Source organism: Lissotriton vulgaris, chromosome 8, assembly GCF_964263255.1.
Source record: "Lissotriton vulgaris chromosome 8, aLisVul1.2, whole genome shotgun sequence".
NCBI lineage: Eukaryota > Metazoa > Chordata > Amphibia > Caudata > Salamandridae > Lissotriton > Lissotriton vulgaris.
This window is the reverse complement of record NC_141696.1, coordinates 845,934,505-845,961,527: the sequence shown is the minus strand read 5'-3', so window position 1 is coordinate 845,961,527 and position 27,023 is coordinate 845,934,505. Positions and strand designations below refer to the sequence as shown.

Sequence of the window (27,023 nt, the reverse complement as noted above, 5' to 3'; positions counted from 1 at the left end):
GCTTGTGATGACCGAGGAGGCTTTGCATGTGGTATCTACACTCTACCATAATATTTATACCAGTCAAGGCCCGCTACACAGTGATACACAGGAGAAGTGAGGCGCGGAACTGGGTCATGCAATTACTGAAAGCAATGGCTCTACTGCTGTAAAAAAAATGGAACAGGTCTCAGATAGTTGCCGTCTATGTATTAATAATTACATAGTATCTATCTTACCCTTGTTAAAATGTGTAGATACAAGCTGAAAAACAACGATCACTGTGACAGGTGCGGGGAGGAAAAAGCAGACTTTTTGCATCTTGCTTGGATCTGCCCCAGCACCCTCGAATGTTGGCAGCAGGTGTTTGCAGTATTGCAACAAATTACATCTCCCTTGATCCAAGCTGCACCATTGACTGCACTATTCTTTTCTTTTTTTTCCTTTTGTCCTCATTGTGCAATAATGAATGAATGAATGAAAATATTTGTGGAGCGCACGATGGCCAAAACGGCTTCCTGGCGCTGAGAGCTCTAAAGAACAGAACAGACAGGGCCAGGAGGTTTAGCGGGGGTAGGCCAGGGCAAACAAAAAAGTTTTAAGCGCTTTACGGAAATGTGAAAAAATGGGGATAGAACGCAAAGAGAGAGGGAGGGAGTTCCAAAACCGGGGAGCAAGAACAGAAAATCTAGTTCCACCAGTGCGAGATTTGTGGAAACGGGGAACAGTGAGGAGGGCAGAAGAGGATGAACGGAGAGTGCGGGCAGGGGTGTGACGGGAAATCAGAGAATTGATGAAAGCCGGTGCAGAGTGATCAAGGGCCCGATAAACAAGGCACCCTAGCTTGAACAAAGATCTCTGCAGGATGGGTAACCAGTGGAGGGATTTGAGGACAGGAGTGATGTGATGGGTTTTGGGCAAGTGAAAGATGAGACGGGCAGCCTGATTTTGGATAGTTTGAAGGCGGCGGGTTTCATAGGCAGGAATGCCTGAGAACAAGCTATTGCCATAATCGAGGCGGGAAGTGATGAGGGCAGAAATAATGATTTTGAGAGAGTCAAAAGAAAAGAAGCGGGTGATTTTCCGGATCATCCGGAGGGAGAGGAAGCAAGAGGACACCACGGCACTGACTTGGCCGTGCATGGACAGGTCCTGACTGACCTTGATGCCCAATGTTTTGACGGAGGAAACCGGGGTGGGAGGGGGGCCAAGAATAGGGGGCCAGAAGGCAGGGGACCAAGGGCTGGATGAGCCGCCAGTCAAGACAAGCTCAGTCTTATCTGGATTGAGCTTGAGGTGGTTGGCGCTCATCCACCCAGAAATAAAGACCATAGTGGAATGAAAGAAAGAAAGGGAGTGAGAAGAAGAAGAAAGATCAAAGACGAGCTGGAGGTCATCTGCATAGTTAAACACAGAGACCCCCAGCTCAAGGAGGGAAGAGATAAGTGGGTGGATGTAAAGATTGAAAAGAAGGGGAGAAAGGGAGGAGCCTTGGGGAACCCAACAGGGCACCGGGAGGGGGGGAGCAGAAAAGCCGGGGAGGTGAACAGCTTGAGAACGTCCTGTCAAAAAGGACGTGATCCAAGAAAGGGCAAGGCCTTGTATGCCCGCTGCGCTGACACGGTCCAAAAGAATGTTATGGTCGACCGTGTCAAACGCAGCGGACAAGTCAAGGAGAATCAAAGCTTGGGGAGAGTTGACGTCGGCCTTGGCTTTAAGCTCGTCAAGGACGGCTAGCACCACGGTTTCGGTCGAATGACCCGAGCAAAAACCTGCTTAGTGAGAAGCAAGGAGTTGGTTCTGTTCGACATAAGCAGAGAGGCAAGAGGTGACGTAAGATTCCAGAATTTTAGCAAGATAGGGAAGAAGAGAGATAGGTCTGAAGTTGGAAGGGAGAGAAGAGTCAAGACCAGGTTTTTTAAGAATGGGGGAAACAATAGCAGATTTAAATGAAGAAGGGACCAATCCGGTGGAAAGAGAGGCGTTGAGGAGGGAAAGAGGGGTAGCAGGACAAGAAGAGAAGAGAGTTTTGAGAATACGGGCAGGGGCACAATCGGTCGGAGAGCCAGACTTGGTTTTGGTGAGCAGAGCTAAGAAAGAGTCCAAGGAGAGGGGCGGGAAAGAGGAAAAGGAAGATTTAGGCGCAGAGGGAACAGAGTGAATAGGAGTAAAAGGAGTAACAGAGATGTTAGATTTGATTTTAACAATCTTCTCGATAAAGAAGTTGTTTAACGAAGAACAGAGGGCCTGGGAGGGAGTGAAGTGAGGGCAAGCACGATCAGAGGTGGCTAAATTGTTGACCAAGGAGAAGATTTCTTTGGATTTGTTGGCCGAAAGAGTTACTTGTTCGGAGAAATACTTGGTCTTTGTGGCTAGAATGGACTTCTTGTACTCTTTAAGAAGAGATTTGTATTTGGCCTTGAGGTCGGGGCAGTAGCTACGGCGCCAAAGGCGCTACGAGCGTCTAAGTTCCAATTTGAGGATCTTGAGTTCCGAGTTGAACCAACGGTGGGCCTCATGAGGGCGAATGGACTTGACTAACTTAAGGGGGGCTACTAAATCGCATGCGGAAGATAGCCAGTTGCCAACTGCAGAGGCCTGTGAGTCAATGGAAGTGCCAGCAATAGTATTAGAAAGGAGTTGTCTGAGGCCCGTCTCACTTTGTCCTGATCCTTCACTACCCTTTTTTCGCGTACCTTGACTGGGCAGTCTCCGTTTGGGTTTGTTGTAGAGAGGGTCCCTTTGTTTCCATTACCATTTCAATAACTTTCTCCAAGGGGTATGAGCTAGCCAACCTGGCTACTCGAACAGGCATTTTGCCTGGACAATTATTGCCATTGCATTATCATTGGACCTTGAAACAGAGAGCAAATTTCGCCAGGAGGTTATTGTAATCAAATAGACTGAAAGTCTTCCCATATTTCCCAAAAGTTATATTTCTTACTAGGTTCCCCTTTCCTGTCCAGTTTATATATTCTTAAAATTGAGGCCAACCATTCTCCATGTGTGGGTGGAGCCGGGCTTACCCACTTGATACATATTTCTCTTCTTGCCAATAGAATTAATAGGAAGAGTAGATTCTCTTGTTTTTTAGTTAATTTTTCAGAGAAATCTAGACTAACAACCCCAAATATATCAAGATCTATACTTACATCTAATGGTCTTCTTAGAACTTCACTTAGTGTCTTACCCACTTCATTCCAGAAATTGTCAAGCTGGGCGCACTGCCAAAACATGTGCAGATCATTTGCTTTTTCCAATCCACACTTAGGACAGTTCTTCCCTCTGGCCCTGTTGAACTTGGAAAGCCTCTTTGGTGTCCAGTAGGCTCTGTGAGTGGTAAATAGGTGGTTTCTCTTTAAGGTGGCAGATTTTACAATGGACCAATATTTTTCCATAGATACTTGCCATGTTTTTTGTATATCCTGCGTTGGCAGATCTTGCCCCCAGGTTATTTCCGGAATCTGGAAGTCTTCCTCCCCTGCTAGTATAAGGACCCAGTACCAGTGGGGGATTTCTTTATGGAAGGGCGCTTTCTTCCTCATCTCAGTCTCTAGGGTAGTATTTCCCTTTTTGTTCTATTTCAATGATTTTGCCCAGCTGGCGAGTTGATAGAATTTAAATTTTGCAAGAGATGCATTTGTGATTATCTGGAGAGTTATGGGGCTCGATGCTCGCTATTTTGTTTCTGGATTGATCAGTTTTTGTTTTCCAGCATCTTGCCACATCATTCCCTGTATTCATAATTCGACAATTTGCTGGCTTCCCATTTCTCTCTCACTTTGTTCACTAAGATTTCTGCGAGATATTCCTTTTGTTTTAGTCTGTCCGCCTCCAATTTCTCTTTTTTGGAGGGTACTATTTCCGCTGCTATTTGTAAGTAGTCCAGAGATTTAATAGTACCTTCTAGTTGGTATAGCTCCTGTTTTGTCATCCTAGATTTGTGCACTGCAAGGCTTAGTATCTTACCCCTTATTACTGCCTTATATGCATCCCAAGTGATTTGTGTTGAGACGCCAGATTTATTATTCTCAAAGTAGAACTCTGTTTCTTGTTTAAGCTGCTCGTTAATCTGTGGGTCTGAAAGGATGGTGCGGTCGATTGTCCATCTTGGGGGGAATTATCACCATTAAGTTGTATTTTTAGTTGAACAGCTGAGTGGTCAGATGGGTGTGCTGGTATATGTTCCACTTTCTGCGTTCTTTCTACTAAACAACTATCCACTAAGAAGTAATCAATTCTGGATTGGAGCCTAAGTTTTTTGTTCTGGAATGTGAAGTTTTGTTTCTTGTCACCTTTCTCTTTCCAGATATCCACCAGGCCCAAATCCTGTATGTATAACCCCGACCATTCGCTCATTTTCGGCAGGTTTATTTTTCTTCTCCTAGGAAAACAATCCACCTTGGGATCTAGGATTATATTGAAATCACCCCCTACTATTATCGGGGAGGAAGCAGATAGCAATTGTGTTAATAGATTTTGTAAGGGAGCTGGATTGTCCATATTTGGGCCATAATAGCCCACAATGGTGTATAGATGGCTTTATATTCTTACTCTGGCAATTGCCCATCTACCTTTTTTATCCGCTTCCGCAGACTCTATTCTAGCTTAGAGGGATTTTTTTAAACAGGATAGCAATTCCCTTAATGAAACAGCATTGGTTTGTACAGACATATGCGTCCACCCAGCTCAGTTTCTTTATGATTTCCTCCCATTCCTTATTTAAGAGATGAGTTTCCTACAATATTATAATTTCATTGTCTATTGTCTTTAGGTACTCAAGTATCCTCCTTCTCCTACTTTTGGTTCTTAGACCATTAACATTCCATGAGATTATGTTCACAATCTTCGGGTCTTTCTTCATCTTCTCCGAGTTTTTGTCAGAGCCTCTTGGTCCAATCTGTAGGCCCCATGCTCCCCCCTTCTTATGTCATATTGAGGACATGATTTTTTGTTTTTTTTCCCCTAATTTGCTCCCAACCCCAGTGCTTGTATTTTGTTTTCTTTTTTTAATTGTGCAAGTTAAAACTTCCCTCCCTGGAGAAGCCTCCCTCTATTCTTCTTTGGGCTGTATTAGTAGCCCTCTTTGAGCTCCATGTTTGCCTTTTTAATGTTAAGCGTCATTTTATTGTTGATCACGATTTGGTCTTTCATTTGTTCCAGGAAATGCTCAACCTCTTTTGGATCCCTGATATTATGCATTTTATTCCTCCACATGATCCTGAAGGCATCTGGGAATTTCATCTGTACCGTAGCTCCGAGGGATCTTAGCTCCGGAATTTGTAGCCCCAACTCCCATTGTCTGTCTTCGGTTGCCTTCGCAATATCTGAGTGGATTCTAAATGACCAGTCATCTTTGTTATACGATCCCTTCTTCAAGGCCTCGCTCAGAATTGTCTCTTTGAGAGTGTAGGTTCTAAAATGTATTAGTATTTTCCTCATGGTCTTTCTTTATTTCTCCCAAAAGGGTTGTGGTGTACCCTCTGAATGTCTTCTTCTAGATCAGCTGCCTTAATCCAAGGGAAATACTCTCCGAGGAGTGAGACAGTAAACTTTTTAATGTCTGTTCCTTCTCGGCCCTTCGGTACATTCAAAATTCTAAGATTATTCCTTCTGGCCTGGTTTTCTAACAATTCGAGTTTTTCACTAATGCTTTTGTCATTTGCCCTCAAGGTTCTGATCTCTTTTTGGTTTGAGTCCACTTTTTTGCTTAGTGTACCTACTGCTGCTTCTACAGCTGTTTCTCTCTCCCCTAGTGCATTTAGCTTAGTGTCTAGCATTTCGCAGACTTCTTGTATCTTGTTTTGATGATCCTCTGAAACCGAACAAATGACCTCATTTTTTCCAACATTTTTTCTAAGAATTGTTCAGTTGAGCTCTGGCTAGGTTTAAGTGGCTGTAATTCTGTGTTATTTGAACTTTCATTGCCTGTGGGGTTTCCTGCTGTTGTTGGGATGCTTGATGATTTCGGGACTGTGGAAATCTCCATGCCTGCCTTGTCATCTTTGTCTTTGTCTTTATCCAGGTTGGAGCTTATGCTCGTGCTGTCAGAGCAAACTATTGAATTTCTAGTTGCTGGTGATAGTTGTGGTTGTGACTTGGATTGCTGCGCTTGCTGTTCTTGCACCTGTAGGTGCACTTTAAATAAAGACCTAAGGGAAGGGGTGATCCTAACTTTTGGTTCAGCTCCCCCACCAACTGCTATCTTCTCCCCTGCCTGTTTTTTCCTTGGTTTTGGTGTCGGTGTCTCTGTCTTCGCCTGCTTCCTAGCCTTTCTTTTAGTGCTGCGCGGGGCGACACTTTGTTTGGGTATTGATTTGGGGATTGATTGTTGGCTGAGTTTAAAGAATTGTCTGTTCCTCAGGCAATAGGATGTACACCTATCTTGATCTTTATTCTGCCCTCTCCCCTCCTCTGTTTTCTCGGGGGAGCCTGTGGTAATTATGGTATTTAGAGACCCTCCTCCCCCTTCTCTATGATTTTTGGGGGAAGCTCCTTCTGTGAATTGTTGCAGCCGGGGTATCCTGTCACAATCGTCACCCCGTGTCTGTCTGTCCCTTCAAACCCCTCTCCACCCTTGCCTCCCTCTGCTCCGCTCCCACCTCTTCCACTGCTTACCCTGCTCATGTACTGTGATTCTTTCGCGACCTCAGGAATGCCTCCTGGATGCACTAGTACTTCTGCGCGGTGTGTGTGGGATTCCATGGGCTGCGTTTCTCTAGGCCTGCAACTGTGAGGCTTGCCTCTGGCCGTCTTGATGTCTGCTCCACTTGCCCTCACGCTACTCTCTCTGCCCCAGAAGAAGTATGGGATCCTCCTGACTGCCCTCCGGCAGTTCCTCTGTGCGTCTGACGCCGCCTCCCACAGCCCGGCATATGCACGGAGCACGCCGTTCAGGGTTGATCTGGCTGCTCCTCTCTCCTCCAAGGGCTCGAACGCAGCGATGGACCTCTCCGATGAGTTCTTCGACCTCGTGTGTAATTTTGCCACCAGTTGTGGCATTTCCTGTTTTTCCTTGGGATTCCTTGCGATTCCGTGCTTTTCAAGGTTCCGCTGAGTTGTGCAGTTAATACCTCTGCCGATAGAAGAGATCTTAGAGATCAGTCGTTCCAGTGGGTATTTTAGTATTTTTAATGCATTTCAGAGTAGGTTTAGACAGTTCAGTTTAATATTGGAGTGTAACCAGCATTTCCTGAAGGTCCTGGCATCTCTTTTCCTCTCCTGGTCTTTCCTTTCCTGGTCCCTTTCCTCAAATCATGCGCATCTCGATACAGCAAACACAGCAAACACGGAGCTTCCAGCTGGACAGACTAGCCGGCCGCCATCTTCTCCCCGGTGATTGACTGCACTATTAAATTACACAGAGAATGTAGAGGCTGAATATAGGCGCTTCATTTCCCTAGGGGTACTACTGGCCAAACGAAAGGTGGCATGTCAATGGGGTAGGGGCAGAGGCCCTACATTTAAGGAATGGCACAAAGATATGCTATTCTGGCAAGCTCAAACACTCACATATTCAGAACTGCTGCCACAAAATTTGAGGCCCAGAGACATATGGGACCCCCTCAAATCGTATCTACTTGCACACCCGATTGATACTACCAATACTACATAGCTACGCTGATACACATTATGAGGGCATCGCTTCTGCACAAACCAAGAGGCAGAGTTGAACAAGATATTGTTTAACCCCTTCGACGCTAATGACAAAGCCAGCTCGTCATGGGCGTTACCTGCACTGCGCGGATGACGAGCTGGCTTTGTCACGTTACGCGGGATTTTTAAAAATGCCGCGCACAGTGGGAAAAGCCGCCGCAGTGATGCGGTTAAGTATCCCTGAAAGTACTCTCCCTGCTGCTAAAACTGACTAATGTGTTCAACTGGAGTATACTAGATCTCCTGCAACTTGATCGTAGGAAGGTGATCTGTAATGGTTTTCTCTCCACTGTTAATGCCTACAATTTATACGCACTAACTTGCCTGTGCAACTCATATGTCATGTACGTTCTTTGGTTTTAAAACTAATAAAAAGAGATTTAAAGGAAAAAGGAGAAAAAAACGCAGGCAAGCAATCAATAGTTTAATTCTCTTTGACGCATAAACTGACCCTATCTGTTGGCCTGTATCAACTTTCTGTTATTAACCTGCTGCCGTTTCAGTGTTTTTGGGAATAGATCAATATTTTTTTCGTTTAAAAATACGAAACATTGTTATGGCCCACAGTAGCACGTACAAGCAACCAACATACCTTCTTGGAACTTGATTTGACTTTCTTCTGGGGATATGAAGTGTTTCATAGCAATTTTTACCACTTTAGGCAAGTCATACACTGTCACCATAGACCGTGGGTATGCCAAAATAAACTCTCTTGCTAGAGCTCCTGTGCAACCTTTTGAAGAAAAATAAAATAGAGGAGAAATGTTAGCATATGTTTTAATATAATTCTTTGAAGAATGTTCTGTGTTTGTTGGGAAGAAATATAGACGTTTTTAATTTCCCCCAAACCTGCAAAAAACATCAACCAGATAGCTATTCCAAGCTTGCGCATTGTTCTTTAAACTCTAGACAGAGCATTAATGGATATTAATGCTCATCATTCTTGCACTCTACATTTATAGCACGGAGCAAATGACAAGCACGTTGCAAAACAATAACCAATGAAGAACAGCTGAATGTGTATTGTGTTTCTGAAGCACATATTTTGCTATAAAATGGCCTCTGGGAAACAATTATACCAAGATTCACAACAGTAAATCAAAGAGGAAGTGAATGGACTAGCAAGGTAAAGCCCTCAACGATAATGACAGCATGTTAGTGAAGCTGAAGGGAGACTTAAGTGTCTGTTCAAATGTTGTGGGCTTTAGGATGTATGCAACTGTTTTATGATATAAGAGAAGTCTTTCACTGTCCTAGCGTCTAGTTACCCTTTCCAAAAGTGGAGATGAGGAGTGAAACGTTCAGTATGTAGTTTCTGACAGAAACAATGACAATTCCCCCCAAAAACCCACAGTAAGTAAGAGCAGAAAAAATTGCATATTGTGGAAACTCTGCCAAAAGATGGTGTTGCCTATTTAACTAGAGCTGGAAAAGTGTGTATGTATGTAAGTATGTGGCCCTGTATATAGTCAGTCAATCAAAATACTTTTCGATCGCACAGATCAACAAAGTAAAAATAAATTAAAACTGTTTACAAGAAGCAAGACAGATAAAATACAGTCCAGCATTTCTGGTGTCACATTTACCACCCCTGAATATAAGTTTCTGTCCGACTGGGGTGAGTCCTCTTGGATCTCACTCAAATTGGCTTTTGAGCTGCTTCCCCCATTTTCTTCTTCCTGTGTAGAGTTACTGCTGTGTCCTGCCTGATTTTTTCAGGCTCTCGACACTTCATCAGTTCTAGAGACCTTAGCCGCAGTACGGGATTTCCCCACCGCACAGGGGCGGAACACAGGCCCCTGCAGCCCACGCGGTGCGGGGGGCCCCGTAGCTCCAAGGGGCCCCCTCAGCACTGAACTCTGGCCTGGATAGCTCCTGATTGAGCCCGGAGGGGGCCCCTCTAAGTACCGTGCAGGGAGGCCCCCTCACTTTTCGTTACGCCAGTGCCACCGCATCTTGCACCATATGGCCAAGGTTTGGGATCCCCTTTTTATACAAGAGCGCGATCTCCTCAAGGCTTTCTTTGCCCATACAAACTGTCATAAAAACAGGGTACAATGTCAAAACAGAGCAAAACATTAAATGGGCTAAACACATTTGCAATTTACAAGACAATTGACTGGTTTCTTCCCTGTTATAATTGCTCAGGTAATGCCTATGGCATTTTATTGGCACTTGGAGCGCCTTATCTGGACAGCCCTAAGAAATGTTGCCACACCAAAAACATGGGGCTTGTGTGTGTTAGTGCACAACATTCTAAAAGCCACCTGGTAACCCATGTTATCAAGATTCTTACAAAAAGAAGCACTTCCCTTTGCCTGTAGACTACTGTATTGGGGGCAAAAGACCAATCAGTGTTTTAATAATTCTTTCCCCCTACCACATTCAGGACATTAATTATCACCACCCTCACTCCCTGCAGACCAGTTGGAAGTAAAAGATTTGACAGGGAGGATACCTTATCTGAACTGCAGATATAGTTTACGTGCCAGAGAGGATTCGATTTCATCACTAGTGACCTCAAAAACTCATAAAGGTTTGAAAATCGATGAAAGACAGTGTAAGACTGCCTGTGCTCTTAGTCACTATATCCATGGCTGCAGCCTTCCAATACAGGTTTTTGATCTTTCTTCTGGATAGCTGACACAGTTGCTCTGGAAAGAAACAATAGACATCTAGGCTCAGCCTCTGCAAAAGAGTTTTAATAGCATGAAGCCAAGGAATTTTGGTTACACATTGGTGGGTCATCAGCTTTTCGCATAGCATGAACCTAGACAGTGGAAGGGTTTAAAGGGTAAAGGAATAAATACAGTCAATTAGTAACTGAAGGGGATTCTGGTTTCTGAGAATGGAGGTGGTCTGTTCCGTCATTGTTAAGGTGTGTTCTTTAAAAAAATCTTCCTGTAGCTCTACCCATATTTGGAGCAGTGTTGGGACAGTTTTGATTGAACCCTGCATATAGTCACAGTTCCTGGGTGCATAAAAGACAAAGGGACAGATCTATCAAAGGGTTTTACCCATTCTGTGTCTATGGGGAAATGTGTTCATACATATGGCCCAAAATCTATTGGCTCCTTTTTTCTCTTCTCCTCTACTTCATCTCCAGTCTGAGGGTGTCTTGGCCCCATGTGGGCAGACAGCCATCGGTTTCGGTGAAAATGACAAGCGGATAAGTGGGGCGGCGGTCATGATGGGTTGCAAATGAAGCAGCTACTTTTGACGGAGCTGCAAGCCTACATTAGGAGTCAATTGAGTTCCATCACTGTCAGGTTGATGCGGTCACTTATTTCAGTCTTTTGATAAGGCATGCTGTGCCATGTAGGATGTCCTTAAGAGGCAATTTGAGGTGCAGGAGGCTAAGGAGCTGGATGTTGCATCCTTTCAAATATAAGAGTATAAATGAGTTATTGGATGTTTTTCTGAACATATGCATTTTATCCAAGAACATTGCATGTAAAAAAAATCCAATGATTTTTACATATAATTTTATATGCATAAATCAGTATTATTTTATGTCTATTTCTATAATACTATACACATTGTTATTGGCTTTTTAAATGTGTTTATATATTTTATTTTACAGAAAAGATCTGAAACATTCAGATCCAGAGAACCTAGCTAGCTACTGGGACATTACACCATTGGGTCTCTCTTAGGAAAACAAAAACACATTAAGACAGGGAAAGAAATGTTTTTCTTTATAGTCCCCTCACTCACCGGAGTTTCCTCACGGTGACATGCTTCATCATAGGGGCTTCCCAACCCGCTGCGGGTTGAGGCGTGCTACAACTATCGATATTGCGTAGGAGCACTTTTTGTGAGAACTATGTGTGGTATGATGTGAAAAAGGGGGGAAGTGAAGTGGAGTGATAAGGGTTAAAAATATCCTACTAGTGAGCTAAACTAACTTTATTCAGGCTCCTAGCGGATACATTAAAAGTGGGGTGGTTTACTAGGTGAGCTGGTTCTATTATGAAACACAGTACCCTAGTAAAAAAGTCAACTAGTTTCGAGCTGTACCCCTCAGCTCTTCTTCAGGACTACACAGGGTCCCGCCCTGTGAGTACCACTCCAAAAACAAAAAGAATTGGAAAAGTATGCCTACATTAATTATTGGATATACATACTAATTTTCTGCAAATCGTTGGCATATCTGTAAAGAGAAAACACATTACCAATGTTATATGTTCAACAAACAGAATAATTGCTGGATTCTCAATGATTTTTCTTATCGTGACAAGGTAGTGTCTAAATGATGTTCACAGAAAAATTACTTAAACCTTCACCCGTTTTGTACACACACTCCAAAGACGAGTGATCCCAATGTGAAGGAACACCCTACGTGATTTGTCTATGACTCTATATACACATTGACTTTAGAAAACATAAATGCGGCGCTGTACTAGGTTCAACACAGGACATATATTTTATACCATTTGGTAAACTCATACACACACAGACACACCCAACACCCACTTACACACACTCAGACATGGACACCCAAAAGCACACACTCATATATATGCCAGCCCTACACACACAAAATAAAAAATCATAAACACTCATTAACACCATACATATACTTGGAAAATGGCACACTCATAGTCTAACATCCATACACACACTAATACAGATAAAACCACAGACACAGTCCCTTATCCTTCACTCATAAGCACACTCATGTACCCCCTTGTACACACCCACACGCAGAGACACATTCACAGGAAAACACACACTTTGAATCATACACCTCGACAGATGGACACATATTTACAGTCACTTACTTGCTCTTTTGAGGGGGAGATTGGTGTAAATTGGGTATGCAGTACCACCACACTATCAGTTAAATACCCATAAAACGTGGTTTTACCTAGTGAGGTACCTCAGAGGTAACCTGATACCAATAAAATAATATAAAAAAAATGTATTTGAAGTTATGTCCAGTTTTAGTGGTATAAGGTGGATCTGAGAAGAGCTGTTTTGTTAATAGTGTGTTGTGCACACTAATAAGTAGAACCAGATATATTTATTGATGTTGTTAGGCAAGATCCTGGTCCCTTCTGCTGTGAAATGGACAAAATCCGTTCAATACATTCCAGACATGCAGAAACAGATATTATTTGGAGCCCATATCATGGTCACAGAGAAATTCCAAAATTGCTTTTTGACATGATTCTGAGATTTTTCTATCTTTAGACAAAACAAACTTGACCACTGCCACTTCTGACTTTGACATATGTTGCAATATACAAAAGCAGTGTGAGGAAAGAGAGCCGTCAAATGTGCCAATGTTTTCTTCATTTGAATTTTGAGCACTACCGCTGTTATTGTGCTCAGATCATTGCCACCGAAGTGCACAATCATGAGGTCTGAGTGCTTGGAATCAGAAAATCTCTGAACTAGAGGTAACTGTTGATGTCATTGCACACCTCTGTGGCCAATACAGCTATTGTCCACTTGGGAGATTCAAGATCTGTGTCAGTGACAATTATTTTGGGCTAACCCTGTAGCTCAAACGACAAAGCTGTGGACCCCAATTCACACTTGAACCATTAAGGACAAGAATGAGAAATATTCAGGTAGGGCATGGAGTTTGAAGAGGATCCCCCCAAAAATACAATTACCAAGTAAAGTGTGTGACTGGCTGCTGTTAGTATGTTAAGGCAATAGATTAGGTGGACAGCAACTTTGATAAATATGTTTTGGGAAAAATGAGAGTGAAGTGTACTGTTGCCTGCTATTGATTTACCGTTTATAAAAGAAAATGCATACATACAATAGAAATGTTTGCAACTATTGTAGAGCATAATATGGCTATTGTACTTTTCAACTGCTGGTATATTTGAAAGAAGCCGCAATTTGGGTCTATAAGAACTTACAAAGAGCACTGGCTAATGAGGGAAAGGTGTTAGGCACAGCTTACAGTGTCACTTTTTAAGGGTTTTTGTGTCATAATATAGTGTTTTTGTATTGTAATTATATTTAAGGAGGTTGTATTAAATCGTATTTTACATTGACCCCACGGAATTCCGCTTTAAGCGCCACAAAGGTCTGGCATAATCATTGACACCTCACATGAAAAAGAAAAAGGAACTCCCTGGAAGGGGTACTGGTATTCTACATCTCTTTTCCATGGCTCTTACTTCTAGAATTTAGTTTTATACTATGCTAAGGCAATCACAGAAACTCATGCTACCACAGAATGCTCTGCTGTTGCTGGAACAGTGCAGAGGGGTCACATTAGGTTAAACTAATGGATGATGTTCCCACTATATATTTTTTTTAAACTTGAATCTGCCTGGGTGAAGGGTAGAATCATTGAAACAGATACACCACATGACTAGCTTTTTCCTATTTAGTTTATCTCTGGGTGGTGAGAGGTGCATGAGGCGAGCGCTGTTTTATTTCTGGTTACCAGAAGTGTTCTGGACTGAGGATTCCCAAAAGCCTTTCATTCATCTATAATTAAGAGAGAGCTTCATTCATAGGTAAAATAAATTTGTTTATGTTGTTCTCACTTTTAAAAATGTACAGTTTAATATATTGAAATAATAAATACCATACAGTATGGTTAGAAAATGTCTTAATACCTTCAATAATGCTGTACAATAGAGTTCATTTACAGGTTCATGAAGATAGGGATGTTTAAACTTTTGTTCTTTTTCTATGATTGGTTTTGAAGATGGCAGGCATGGGTTAGAATCACTCTTAACTGGAACGTTAATTTGTATTCTAGCCGTACTACTTGATATAAGTGTGAATCTATGGTAGATATCTTTTGGCCTCCTATCTGCTATTCATGCTTAAGCTTGGCATGGCAATATTTCATTATCTTGGTTTCATTCAATTTAAATTGTATTTTATGCACTTGTTTACATTGCTGGAGGTCATTTACGGCCCTTTGAAGACGTATTACAGTTTGCTACAGCATTGCCTTGTTATCTCCATACTGTAGAAGCAGCAAATGTCCCACCCTGAGTTTTGGGGGAAATGTTTTTAGGGTGGCCAGTGATTAGAATAGATCAGTAGTGTATAGATTAGAGCACTGGAGATCAATGATCCATGGCCCTACTTTGCTCTGATTCATATGTCAGTGTGCAAGAATTGGATGGTTTTGAAAGGTTGTCCCGGAATGCTTCAGGACTTCCGCTTTCTCCACAGTGTACCCCACTTGACTATATTGAAGGCTACACTGCAATCTAAAAATCACATACAGTTAAAAATTCTTCGCTATTGCCTTATCAGCCAACAAATTATTTGCTGTACTGTAACAGTCATATTGATCGGGCAGTTCTTCCTCAGTATGATAAGATTTAACCCTTTCGATGCTCATGACGAGCTCAGCTCGTCATGATGCACAGTTGAGTTGTGCTGATGACGAGCTGAGCTCATCATGACAACAGCAAAATGGCAATTTTCAGCACAGGAGGGGGAAAACGCCTAGCAGCCAAGGTGTTAAAAGTGGTAGAATAGCCAAGTAAAAGAAGTATCTTTCATCTGAAGTTTAGCAACTGAGTTTACGATGGTTGATAAGACTTGCTTAGTTGTGTCTCACTAAACAACCATTACAACCAGAGACAGCAAATCTGCCACTTTCAATGTTTTGTTCAACCTTGTTTCTGTATGTGTAGAACTGAACTTCTTCATACAGAGGTTTTCTAAATTAACACTAAGATTGGAGAAATAAGTGTCCACCATGCTGCTATTGTCTATCTCAATTCTATCAGAATCAGTGTGAGCAAGATGCTCAGGCCCTCATTTATGGGGATGTGGCATAGAGCAGTGAAGCAAGTCAGTTTGCCGTGCTGCCCTACGCCTAAATGGAAGGGCAGGAATGCATTGTATTCACCAGGCATCATCGAAAGGGGAAACATGGTGGTGGGCTGACACCGGTCACGGGAGCTCCTGGACCGAGGGGAGAGGAGAGGGGGCAGACAATCCCACAGTCGAATAAAATGAACAGTGGGAAATATAAAAGACATGAAGAGTGACAATATTGCGACTTGATTTAAAATATAAAATATAACTTTGTACGGTACCATGCTCCAGCTCCCATGTGTGGAGGGCCAGGTCAGGGCCTGTCACGTGGCTGCTGAGCTACGGACAACAGGGACACAGAGACAGGATGACTGGTTAGCCGGAAAGACCCCGAGCGGTCTTCTGCCTGGTTTATTTATAGCCCGGTGCGAGCCTGCCCCGGGGTATGCGTGGATGCGTGCTCAGATAGAAACAGTGTTTAGGAGAGCCCGTGTGGCTCTATACATCCCTCCTTCAACTTAGTCTGTTATTTCAAAGTCAATCTTCACCTTACGGAGATGTCCAAGCGAAGTCTCTCAACCGCCGGCTTGGTCTTCGATTAGATCGCAGGCTGTACCGCTGACTTCGGGCAAATGGAGATGCTACAACCCCAGCCGGGATTGTCTCTACACTCTCACCACTAGGGATCAGACTTGGTCGTCACTGAGGATGATTACTCCACTTAGCCCGGACAGCACTTCACGTATGGCGTTTTGAAATACTTCTGCAGCGGAAGACACGTCAAAGCTCAGCCGTCTGTAGCGGCGTAGTCCTCCATGGGTTGAGAAGGTAATTATGTACCGACTCACTGGTTCCAGTTTAGGTTGATGGTATCCCGAGTTTAGGTCCAGCTTCGAGAACCATTTGGCCCCATTCAGGTCGGCCACTATGTCGTTTATGGTAGGGGTGATGTGTCTCTCCCGTTTGACGGCCACGTTGGGCAACCTCATATCTACGCACAACCTGATCGCCCCAGGCTGTTTTGGCTTGGGCGCTACTACCAACGAGGACACCCAGGGTGTCGGGCCGACACTTTTTCTGCAACTCCAAGGTCTTCCAATTTCTGGAGCTCCTCTTCCACCTGTGGTCTCAGATTGAATGGCACCCGCCTGTGTTGGAGGGCTACTGGTCTTACAGAGGTGTCGATGTGGAGCTTGAATTTTCTCCCTTTCAGTTTTCCAAGGCCTTGGAACAATGCTGGGAATTCCTTCAAGAGGATGTGTGCATGTACCTGGTGTACCTGGTTTGCAAAAAACATGAGCCCAAGGTCCTCTGCTGTGTGGCAGCTCAGCAGGGTGCCTTTCTTCCCCTCTGTGATGTGAAAACGTGTTTCCATTGAGTATTCGCCATTTACGATGGTCGTCTGGATTACTCCTCTCAGCGGCAGCGGCTCGGTGCCACCGTATGTATAGATCCTGGTGTTAGAAGGTGCAAGAGGGGGCTTGGGAGACATCTTGTCGTACTGGTCTGAGTCCATGACATTTAATGAGGCCCCCGTGTCTATGAGAGCTCTTATCTCTGTGCCTTCTATGGAGACGGAGCACATGGGAGGCGGTCTCCTCTTGGTTGACGCTCTGCTGACGTATGAGATGACATACACCTCATCGTCCTCATCATCTTCATATCGGGGTTGTCTCCCTTGGGCTTGACCATCTGGAGGGGGGTAGTTCTTGGTCTAGCGACAACTGCCGAACGCGTTGCATCACGGTCCTGGGCCTCGGACCTGCAGGTCTGTACTTTCCTCCTCGGCACACTGCGGCAAAGTGGTTTAGTCGACCGCATTTCAAACACGTCTTTCCTTTCGCCCCACACGTCGCCGTTGCTGGGTGGTCTTCACCACAGTATCCGCACTGGCTCCCTCGGGAGGCGGTGGCGCGCGGGCGGACTGTCTGGGGTCTCCTCTGGATAGCGTTGACTTTCTCCTCCTTGATCAGCGTTGTTCTGATCATAGCCGGTGCGACCACCGGTGTTCGTAGCGCGACCTCCATCTCTTCCGCTCTCGCGTCCGAAAGCTCGTGTGACCTGGGCAGAACCAGTATCTCATCCAGCGATATGCCGGGCTGTCAGAGAATAAGCTTCCTCAATAATTTTGAATGACAACCCACTATGATCTGGTCTCGGATTTCTTCCCTCGGGTTGGTGAACGGGCAGGTTTTGGCCAGCAGGCACAGCTGGGTGTAGAACATGTCTACTGATTCAGATTCGGTCTGACACGCTCTTTTGAACTTTAATTTTTTGAAGTCGTTGTTGAGTTGGGGATCAAAATGAGCGTCAAGTGCAGCGACCACGGCGTCGTAGTCGTGCTCTGGTCCGGTGTTGGGGAGCGTCTCGAACAGGTCATGGTCTCTGGAACCCCATACAGGATGAGAAGCAACCTCTTGACTGTCCCATCTGTCTCCCAGGTGCCTTTGAAGTAAAGGTTTAGCCTTCCGACCCACGCCTTCCATCTCGGTGCTGCCGTTGCATGGCCCGCCGCCTCGCTAAATGGGGAATTGGCGCTGCGCCTGAGTGCATGTGGTTGTGGGGTATTGGTGCAATTGCCCCGGCCTGGTTCTGGCCTTGTGGCGGCGGTGCGACTACCATGGGTGGCGGGGCGACCATCACGGGTGGATTCTGTCCTGCCCCGGCTTGGCCTGCTCCCGGTGCTGTATTGGACATTATTCAGGCTATTCGCTGGTCCTCCGGTGCCTGCCTGAGTGGTCCTGGCGCGCTGTGCCCTCTTGCCAAGACTGTTGAACTGTCCAGTGCTTGTTTGTTTGGCAGAGGGGGTCAACTGCTGTCTGTGTTCTTCCCCCACATTCTGAGCTGAGCGCTGAACTGGGCTGCTGTGGGGATAGGGCCAGGACAGTCTGTGTGGGCCCTTGGATTTGCCAATGCTTGTTCCAGACATGGAAGAGGCCAGGAATGTCCGAGTAGGCCCTTGTGCTTGCCAATGTTTGTTGTAGCTGTGGGGGTATGAGGCTTTTCCCACACCTGCCGGTACTTTTGGCGGTTTCCGCGCTGTTGGGGGGGCGTTCCCAGGGCCTCCCTGCTTCAATGTGGCGCTCTGGTGCTTCTCGCCACGCGTCGCTCCTCCCCACCGGCCTAGAGTGAATTGCCGGCTCTCGCAGGCCTCCGCGCAGCAATCAATCAATCAATCAATCATGATACTTGTATAGCGCGCTACTCACCCAGAAGGGTCTCAAGGCGCTTGGGGGAAGGGGGCCGCTACTGCTCGAACAGCCAGGTCTTGAGTTGTCTCCTGAAGGCGAGGTGGTCCTGGGTCCGCCGAAGGTGGATGGGGAGGGAGTTCCATGTCTTGGCTGCCATGCAGGAGAAGGATCTGCCTCCGGCAGTGGCTCTTCGGATTCGTGGTACGGCGGCGAGGGTGAGGCTAGCGGACCGTAGCTGGCGGGTGGGCGTGTGGAAGGTCAGGCGGTCGTTGAGGTACTTGGGGCCCAGGTTGTGGTGAGACTTGTGTGCGTGGGTGAGGAGCCTGAACGTGATCCTCTTGTTGACAGGGAGCCAGTGCAGGTTCCTCAGGTGGCCGGAGATGTGGCTGCGTCGAGGGATGTCCAGGATGAGTCGGGCGGAGGCGTTCTGGATGCATTGCAGTCTTTTCTGTAGCTTGGCTGTGGTTCAGGCGTAGAGGGTGTTTCCGTAGTCCAGCCGGCTGGTGACGAGAGCCTGGGTGACCGTCTTCCTGGTTTCGATCGGGACCCATCGGCAGCAGGGTTCTCCGCGCCGCGGAGGGAGCACACAGGGCCAGGTAAGCTGTAAGAGGCTGCGCAGGCGGGGGAGGCGAAGGAGGTAGACTCACCCGCACTTGCAGGAGGCTGGACAGCTGCGAGAGGAACTCCCGGCAAGCCCCGCCAGCTGAAGGCGCTCCAGACGGGGAGACGCGTGGGCGGGCCTCAAAGCAGGAGCCAGGCACCGGAGTGAATGCGGGTGGGCTCCGCTGTTGAGAACAGAACGCTGTGGCTCGGCAGGCTGGGGGCGGCCAGGCACGCATGTGCAAAGACCGGCCTCGTTGCCAGTGTGGAGGGCCAGGTCAGGGCCTGACACGTGGCTGCTGGGCTACGAACAACAGGGACACAGACACAGGATGACTGGTTAGCCGGAAAGACCCGAGCGGTCTTCTGCCTTGTTTATTATTACCCCGGAGCGAGCCTGCCCCGGGGTATGCGTGGATGCGTGCTCAGATAGATAGATTGTTTAGAAGAGCCCGTGTGGCTCTCTACATCATGGGCTCATGATCTCTGTGGCAGAGAAAGGGTAAGGAGTCTGGCAACGGGCGGTAGCATTGCTGAGAAAGACTAGAGCGGCGATTTCTGAGTTAGGCTTCAGGGTCAACAGAGGAAGCGTAGCAGGTCTCTGACGAGAGGGGAAATATGCTGGGGTATTGGCATTGGTGGAGAACAGCGGAGGCATCAGCAGAGACAAAGCTAAGTGTATCCTAATATCTCAGTACACATAGAGCGCGCAAGTGATTTCTCAACGGTGGCAAGCTAATGGGAATAGGGGGAGAGGACAGAGACTATACAGAAACTGTGGGGGGTTTGAGTGTGCAGAGTTTGATGGAAGAGCATTCCACTTCTGTCTCAGAATTGGGCCAAGATCCTATCCGCAGGTGAAGAAGAATTGCGGTTTCTGTTGATACTCAAAAGAATACAGGAGTGGAAGTCAATTCTACTCCCCTTTAAGTGAGCAGGCGCAGGTGCAAGAGTTATGGGAGTGTGACACAGAAAGTGCTCCATTAGTACTGAAGGGTCAAGTGGGAAGCCGGTACCAGCTGAGATCACTCCCAGATGGGAGAAAGGAAGATAGAGGGGGTAAAGGAGAGGCAAAGGAAGCTACTGTTATTACTACAGTCTCCCCCCAAAAAAGAAAGCTTTAAAAGGCACAGTAAAACCCCGGTGGTGTGGTGGACAGAAGGAGGTGTGAACTCCAGTAAAACCACCCCCCTCCTTGAAGTCATATTTTAAAATCATGGAACATATTACACACGCACAAACTAAGGGGAGGAAAACTTTGATGCAAATGAACCCCGTTCCTCTCCCAGTAGAGAACAGTCCTGTTAAGTATCACGCATCAGTCGTGACACTAAAGCATTTCAGTGTGGTGCTCAGCATCACCGCATTGAAATGCATTGTCATGCAATATACGCATAGCGCTTCAGCTGTCAAACCATTAACCCTGCCTACTGCTAAAGCAAAGCTGGAGTGGTGGCAGGGCCCTCCCTTGCGTGCGCGCTCTGTTCACAGGCTTGAGGGCTCGGCTGACTGCTACAGTGTATTAATACAGAAGGAGATTTCCGGCGGTGGCGCCACTCTGACTGCGTCACGTCGAGGTAGAGGTTGCAGCAAATCATGGCAGTGCTCCGCCAACTCGGACCACCGCGTGACGCCCGTCTGTAGCAAATTAAAAATGACAACAATGGCCCCACTGTGAATTGCTGAGGGAGTTTCCTTCGCAGCTGGCAGGCCGTCCGCTCCCATGCTAAACTCGAATTGACGTGGCTCCCGGTTCGCGGCCTGAGGGCCGCTTCACAAGTAAGTGAGACTCACTGATAGTGCTTGCGCGCTCAGCTGCCCACTGTAGGTTGTGTTGCAGTAAACTGTAGCTCGAATCCTGCCCAGGCATAGCCGCAGGCTCCAGGCAGCTTGGGGGCTGAGTGTGACCAAGTGTGTGCCTGAGCTGCGGCCCGTGCCCTAAGTGCCCGGGAGTACGTGCTGCTGTCTGCGCCGGTTACAAGAGAAGCTGTACTTGGGATTTCAGAAGAGTCCACACGAGGTTCAGCGCATAGGAGAGGCCAAAAGCGTAAAGGAAATGTAATCATGCTCTGTGAAAAGAGGAGAGTATGAGGCGGACCAATCAAGCCTGTGCCGGTCGCCCCACCACACGGGATTCCAAGGAGGGGATGTTTTCTGGCAGAATAAGTAACGGAGTTGTGAATAGTGTATGGTTATTGCTGCTTATTCTCTTGACGTCATGTCAGGGAACCAGGCCCCACCGCTCCCGATCATCTCGAGTTTCGTCATTAATTATCCCAGGACCACAACCTGTTGCTAACTCCAGAGACCGAAGACGAAGCAATGCAATGAAACTGAACTGGCTGTATTTTCGATATCCTCCTCTGATTGTTTCTGTAAAATGAAGAGAGGCCAATCCGTGTATTCAGAGGATGAAGATGGAAGCACGGTTTTGTTTGGCCTCCTTTCATTGTACAGAACAATAAGAGCAGGAAACCGAAAATACAGCCAGGTCAGTTACGGACCCCATCCAGCCCTACTGGCTGCGTTGATACATAATTGAGACCCGCAAAGGTAGAACTCGAATGAAGCACAAGGTAGGTCTGCTGTTAGCACTCCACTGTTAACTGGTGGGTATCGAGTGTCATAAGCAGGAGGGGAATCGAAGCTGAGAGTTAGCTAATAAGCCCCAGGCCTCGAAACAAGGTAGACGCGGTAACCCACAGCTGTCTGCACAGTTTAATCCTATAGACAAGCTTCCCCTTGCACACTAAGCAGCCCTTTGCAAACATTCAGCATTGTTGATATTACGTTTCTGACTGCTGCCATGTGATGTTGGTGCCCTAAACGGATGTCTCATTGGTATCTGTATCTTAAGTTTCCATTTCAGGAATCTAGAGCAGTTCGAAGATGTTTTAGTGCTTTTATTTTGCTCACAAGAAAGTGTCACTCATAGTTGTTGAATGTCACTCATAATTACACTGAAATTATGGAAATGCCACACATAGCAATCTAAAACCTTGGCAGCTATGAGAGAATTGATTCCCTGCCTTAGCTGGATTACCTGAGAATGATGAGGGACAACAGTTTGAATATTATAATGCATTAGCTAGTGATAATGCTTAGCCAAACTCTGGCCCCGGAATATCCGGTATATCTTCTGATCCGAATAACAGCCCCAATGCCAGTTCTAATCTGGGAAATAGCCTCACCCCCCAGCAAAGCACATACAAGTTTAGAATCTCCCTATTGATGGACAGACTGTCCAAAACAAGGGGAGGATGAGGAGAAGTGCACATCCGACCGAAGAAATGGGGGTGAGGAAAATTCTATGGAAAAATTGTTTTTGAACTTAAAGCAAGACCTTTTCGATAAGTTTGAAATATCGGAGTCTAACCAAGGGAGGATTCGTGACAAATGTGAAGCTCTAGAAGAAAAATGTGATGACATTGTAAATCGCACTTGTATTTTGGAGGAGGAAGTAAAAACTCTATCAGTAGCTGTCTCGGAAAACTCAAAAGATATTGAATGGTTAAGGAAACAGAATAGAGAGTTACAAAATGATTTGGAAAGGCTTGAAACACAATCTTGTCGTTATAACTTGAGGTTCCTAAAAATTCAAGAGGGGACAGAGAAAGGAGATGTTAAATCCCTTATTTGTACTCTATTAAGAGAGATTATTGCTGATTGACCGGATTTAATGGGAACATTTGATACAGAGGGCACATCTGGATCCCTATAGGTTAAATCCAGGGAGGAAAACCTCAAGAAAAATGTTGATTAATTTCTTGAATTTTACTCTGAAAGAACTGATATTAGGAAAGGCACTAAAGGAGGGTTCCCTGAAGCATGAAGGTTTCACATATCAAATCAGATTGGACTTAAGCAAAAGGATAGCCCAGAGGCAGTGGGAGCTAGGTACAAGGATGACGGAGCTTCGAGAAAAGGGAGCACAGGTGCAACTAAAATTTCCAGCCATGTTGAAAATAATGTGGCGGAACAAAAATGCACAACATTAGTGACCAGATGAAGTCAACACATTCATACAACAGAAGGATAAATTAGCTATTGATTGCTTGGTATAACTACAAGGTGAAAGCAGAAGGAGTATAAGGAGTAGTGTGTAGTACAGTTTCGCTTTTTATGGTTTTGCTTTGGTGGGTTCCTGCTCCGACCCTGTCCTCTCAAGATGGGGTCTCACGAAGGGCAAATGTATTGCCCTAGTGGTAGAAAGGGGGTTTCCTGGGGGGAGAGTCACTTGGTGTGGGGTGCAGTGGGAGAAAAAAACAAAAAATACGTCCTCATTGATGTAGTTTTTAACTTTTTCTTATGGGAGGAATCAGATGGGACTGTTTACAGAGGGGATTCAGGACTTATTCTACACAGGAAGATGCGCACAGCAAAAATAATTAATTTTTAACCTGGAATGTAAACAGACTAAGATCTAGGAAAAAAGGGTCACGGGTTGCTGAATTCTGTAAAAATAGTGTGGCTCAAATATTACTACTACAAGAATCTCATTTAGAAAGAATTGAGTTTAAGCAGTGTTTTAGTATTCAATTCAAATCAACACCACTTTATTTGGTTACAACAATAACTATAAAAGCACATAAAAATATAATAAAATTATTCTAAAAAATTCCTAATGTTTACAGAAAAACAATGGACCGAGTACATAATCATTAATTTCATTTCTCATTTGTTCACATCATGATTGAATTCCTACAATTAAAAATATTTTTTAAAAAGGCAGTTACAGAAGCATTACAAATTCAGTTTCCAGCTGTTGTAGAACCACAAATCCTGGGCGACATTGCTTCATACCATATGCTTTTAAGACAGGAACAATCCATAATTTTCTCTGTTTAGAGTAAAATTTACAAAAAAAATACCACATGTTGATTTTACTGATATGCATTCAAAAAGGGCATTTATCTAGCTCTTGACCAGTTGTTTGTCTCTGGAAAACCTAATGATCTATGCAGAATACCCAGGCGAAGACGCATTAATAAAAATCTATCATAATCCCCTGTTATCAAACATAGATACGGCTGCATTCTAAATGTTGTCAGTGTGAGATTATGTGCTTGCACTGTAATTTTGTTAATTTCCACACATAATCTCTTTTCACTCAATAAATGTAGACAATGATTTTTAAGGTCTTTCCTGGATATCGTGCTCATAGTGCTAGGATCATCATAAAATTCTTGGTGGCCTAAACAATATAAAAAATATTTAACGTATGACACCCACCTAAATTGCTTCACCCCATCCAGGCCCTTGCAATCTGTATAAATCCAGCGATTAAACTGTGTCTCCTCTGTGGTCCATATCCTATGCCACAACAGAACAGGTTGAATTTTTATAATATCTTCTAGATATTTTAACCTTAGTTCTGTGTGTCATATGAAAGAGGAGATACTATTGGGGGCCATCAACAGGAATCGTAAAAACATATTTTCGGCTAACTTAATAGGGCCCACATCAGCGTGCCCCCAAATGCCAGCTTCATAGGAGGCAACACTTACGCATTTTGCTTTATAAATATTTAGCAGTTCAACCGTGGGGCGTCTGCCTAATTTCCTGCTAAAATTTGATAAAGCAGATAATGTCCTTATATAGAATAGTCTCCTAGTTTTGACTGCCTGTACCCATGACCCCGTACGGTCAAATAAAATTCCAAAGTAGGAAAATGTCTTAGTACTTTCGATCCGCTTGTTATCAATAAATATTGTTCTAGACTTAGTGCACCCTGTACCACAATTCATTATAAATGCTTTGATGAGTTAATAGTAGTGCCTGATCCAACATGAAATTTGTGAAACTGGTAACAACCTTTTGAAGTCCCAATGGCGTGCGAGCCATGATGACTGCATCATCTGCGTATAATAGTGCGGGAATGGGTCGTTTACCAGCTACCGGTAGGTCCTTACATTCCCGAACGAAAACTTTGTCAAGACTATTTATATACAATGTGAAGAGGAAAGGTGCAAGGACACAGCCTTGTCTCACTCCTCTACTCACCTAAAGTGTCTTGTGTATTACCCCCACCCTCGCCTTTGCCCCTGAATAAAGCTGCCTTAGGAAGGAAATTAAAACCGCATCTACACCCTTCTCCTCTAAAATCATCCACAATTTATTATGTATCACACAATCAAACACCACTGTTAAGTCGATGAATGGCAAGTATAGATAATCCTTTTTGCTTTAATATATTTATTCATTAAAATGTTGAGATTAGGGCCCAGCTCAATTGTACCTAACCTCTTGCGGAAGCCATGTTGTAGGTCACTTATTATTGACTGGTCCTCTGACCAGTACTGTAGTCTATATAATAGTACTCAGCCTACAATTTTCACGGTTGAGTCCAGCAAGAATATTGGCCGATAATATGCTGGATTGGCCCTATCTCCTTTTTAAAAAATTGGTACCAGAATAGATTCGTACCATGTAGATAAAGAACCAGCAGAGCTGCAAGTATTAAGAACTTGTGTTAGCAAAGGGCCCCATAACACAATATTAGATTTAAAGAGGTCCACAGGAACGCCGTCAGGCCCGGCGGCCTTTCCACCCAAACTTGTGGTAATAGCCATATTTACTTCACTAAGTTCAAAATAGGGATATTCTCCTTGATCCTTTTACAATGGTTCATGCTCAGTCCCACCATCTATGTTGTCTTGCAACCCTAAAAGTAGATCATTATACAAAGAGGAGAAATTCTCTATCCACTCTTGCTCAGTAATGGCTACCTCAATAGTGGCTGAATCGCTGTCTATCAGGAAGGGAGTGTTAACTGAGTTCCAGAATGCGCTGGGTCTCTATTAATAGAGGCTTCTCACAGAGCTAGCCAGGCTTACGCTTTTATCACATTTCTTCTATCTTTTAAGGCATGCTTGTACTCTTTCCGGGCCTCTCTAATCTTATCCTTATTTTTCTCTTCTAAATGCAGGGCGTACTTGAGCTTCCTATATGCCTTTGTGCATTTGCAGTCAAACCACCCTTCCTCCCCTGGGTTTTTTTTCTTATTATTAATATTTCGAGTGAGGGCCCTCTTACTATAGTCTGTGGTAACATCAAAACCATCAATGACTTCCTTGTATGTAGTCTTCTCATCCAAACTGGCCATTATCTTATCATTACAGTTCAATATAACATTTCTCATAAACTCATTTGATTCTATTCTATTCCAGCGTAGTACATATCCGTTTTTTCTAGACAGGGTTATATTTCCCACAATAGGTGTGGGTCTATTGACCCTGTCTGTCTCTTGGCTAAATAGGAGAATGCCCAAACTCTGCGGAAAATGATCGCTTAAGGAGATCTTATGAATACAAAAATCGATAATACTTGAACAGTGCCTGTTAAATACCAGAATGAAATCTATGGTGGAGAAGATTCCATGGCCATTAAAGGTAGGGCCAAAGGGAGCGGGGGGTACATAGAGTGTTAGGAAATCCTAGATCAAATTGAAACACAATTTTATTTAAGATGTCACCGTACCTTGAATGCAAAAAATGGGAAAAAATCATGTCATTATCGTAAATAATACCACAATTCCCAGTTTCTGCTTGTTGACAAATACAGAGTTAAACCCCCCCAAACTATGAACAAATCCTTATCTCCAGACTCCTGTAGATTTTGTAGATGACATCATATGGATTTCACAATCCCCTCAATTAAATCATGAGGAACGTTATTATAATAATTCACTATAATTACTGTACAAGATTTTTCCACAGGTAAACAGATAATCTGATAAAAGGAATTCTCTGCAATTACATTGATTCTCCCAAATTTGACTAGGTTGGAAACATAGGTACAAAGTGTAGGAGAGTAGGGTCTGCTATCCTATGGTCACCC

At 44.7% G+C, this 27,023-nt stretch overlaps 1 protein-coding gene across 2 annotated transcripts in view; it reads right to left on the bottom strand.

Moving 5' to 3' along the window:
* Positions 1-27,023, bottom strand: part of LOC147698087 (acetylserotonin O-methyltransferase-like) — an 828,469-nt gene that overhangs the window by 138,202 nt on the left and 663,244 nt on the right. For both annotated transcript variants that reach the window (XM_086934762.1, XM_086934763.1), the window contains one exon: positions 8,228-8,368. In XM_086934762.1, coding sequence (XP_086790888.1) covers positions 8,228-8,368 — 141 coding nt within the window. The remainder of the gene's footprint in view (positions 1-8,227; positions 8,369-27,023) is intronic.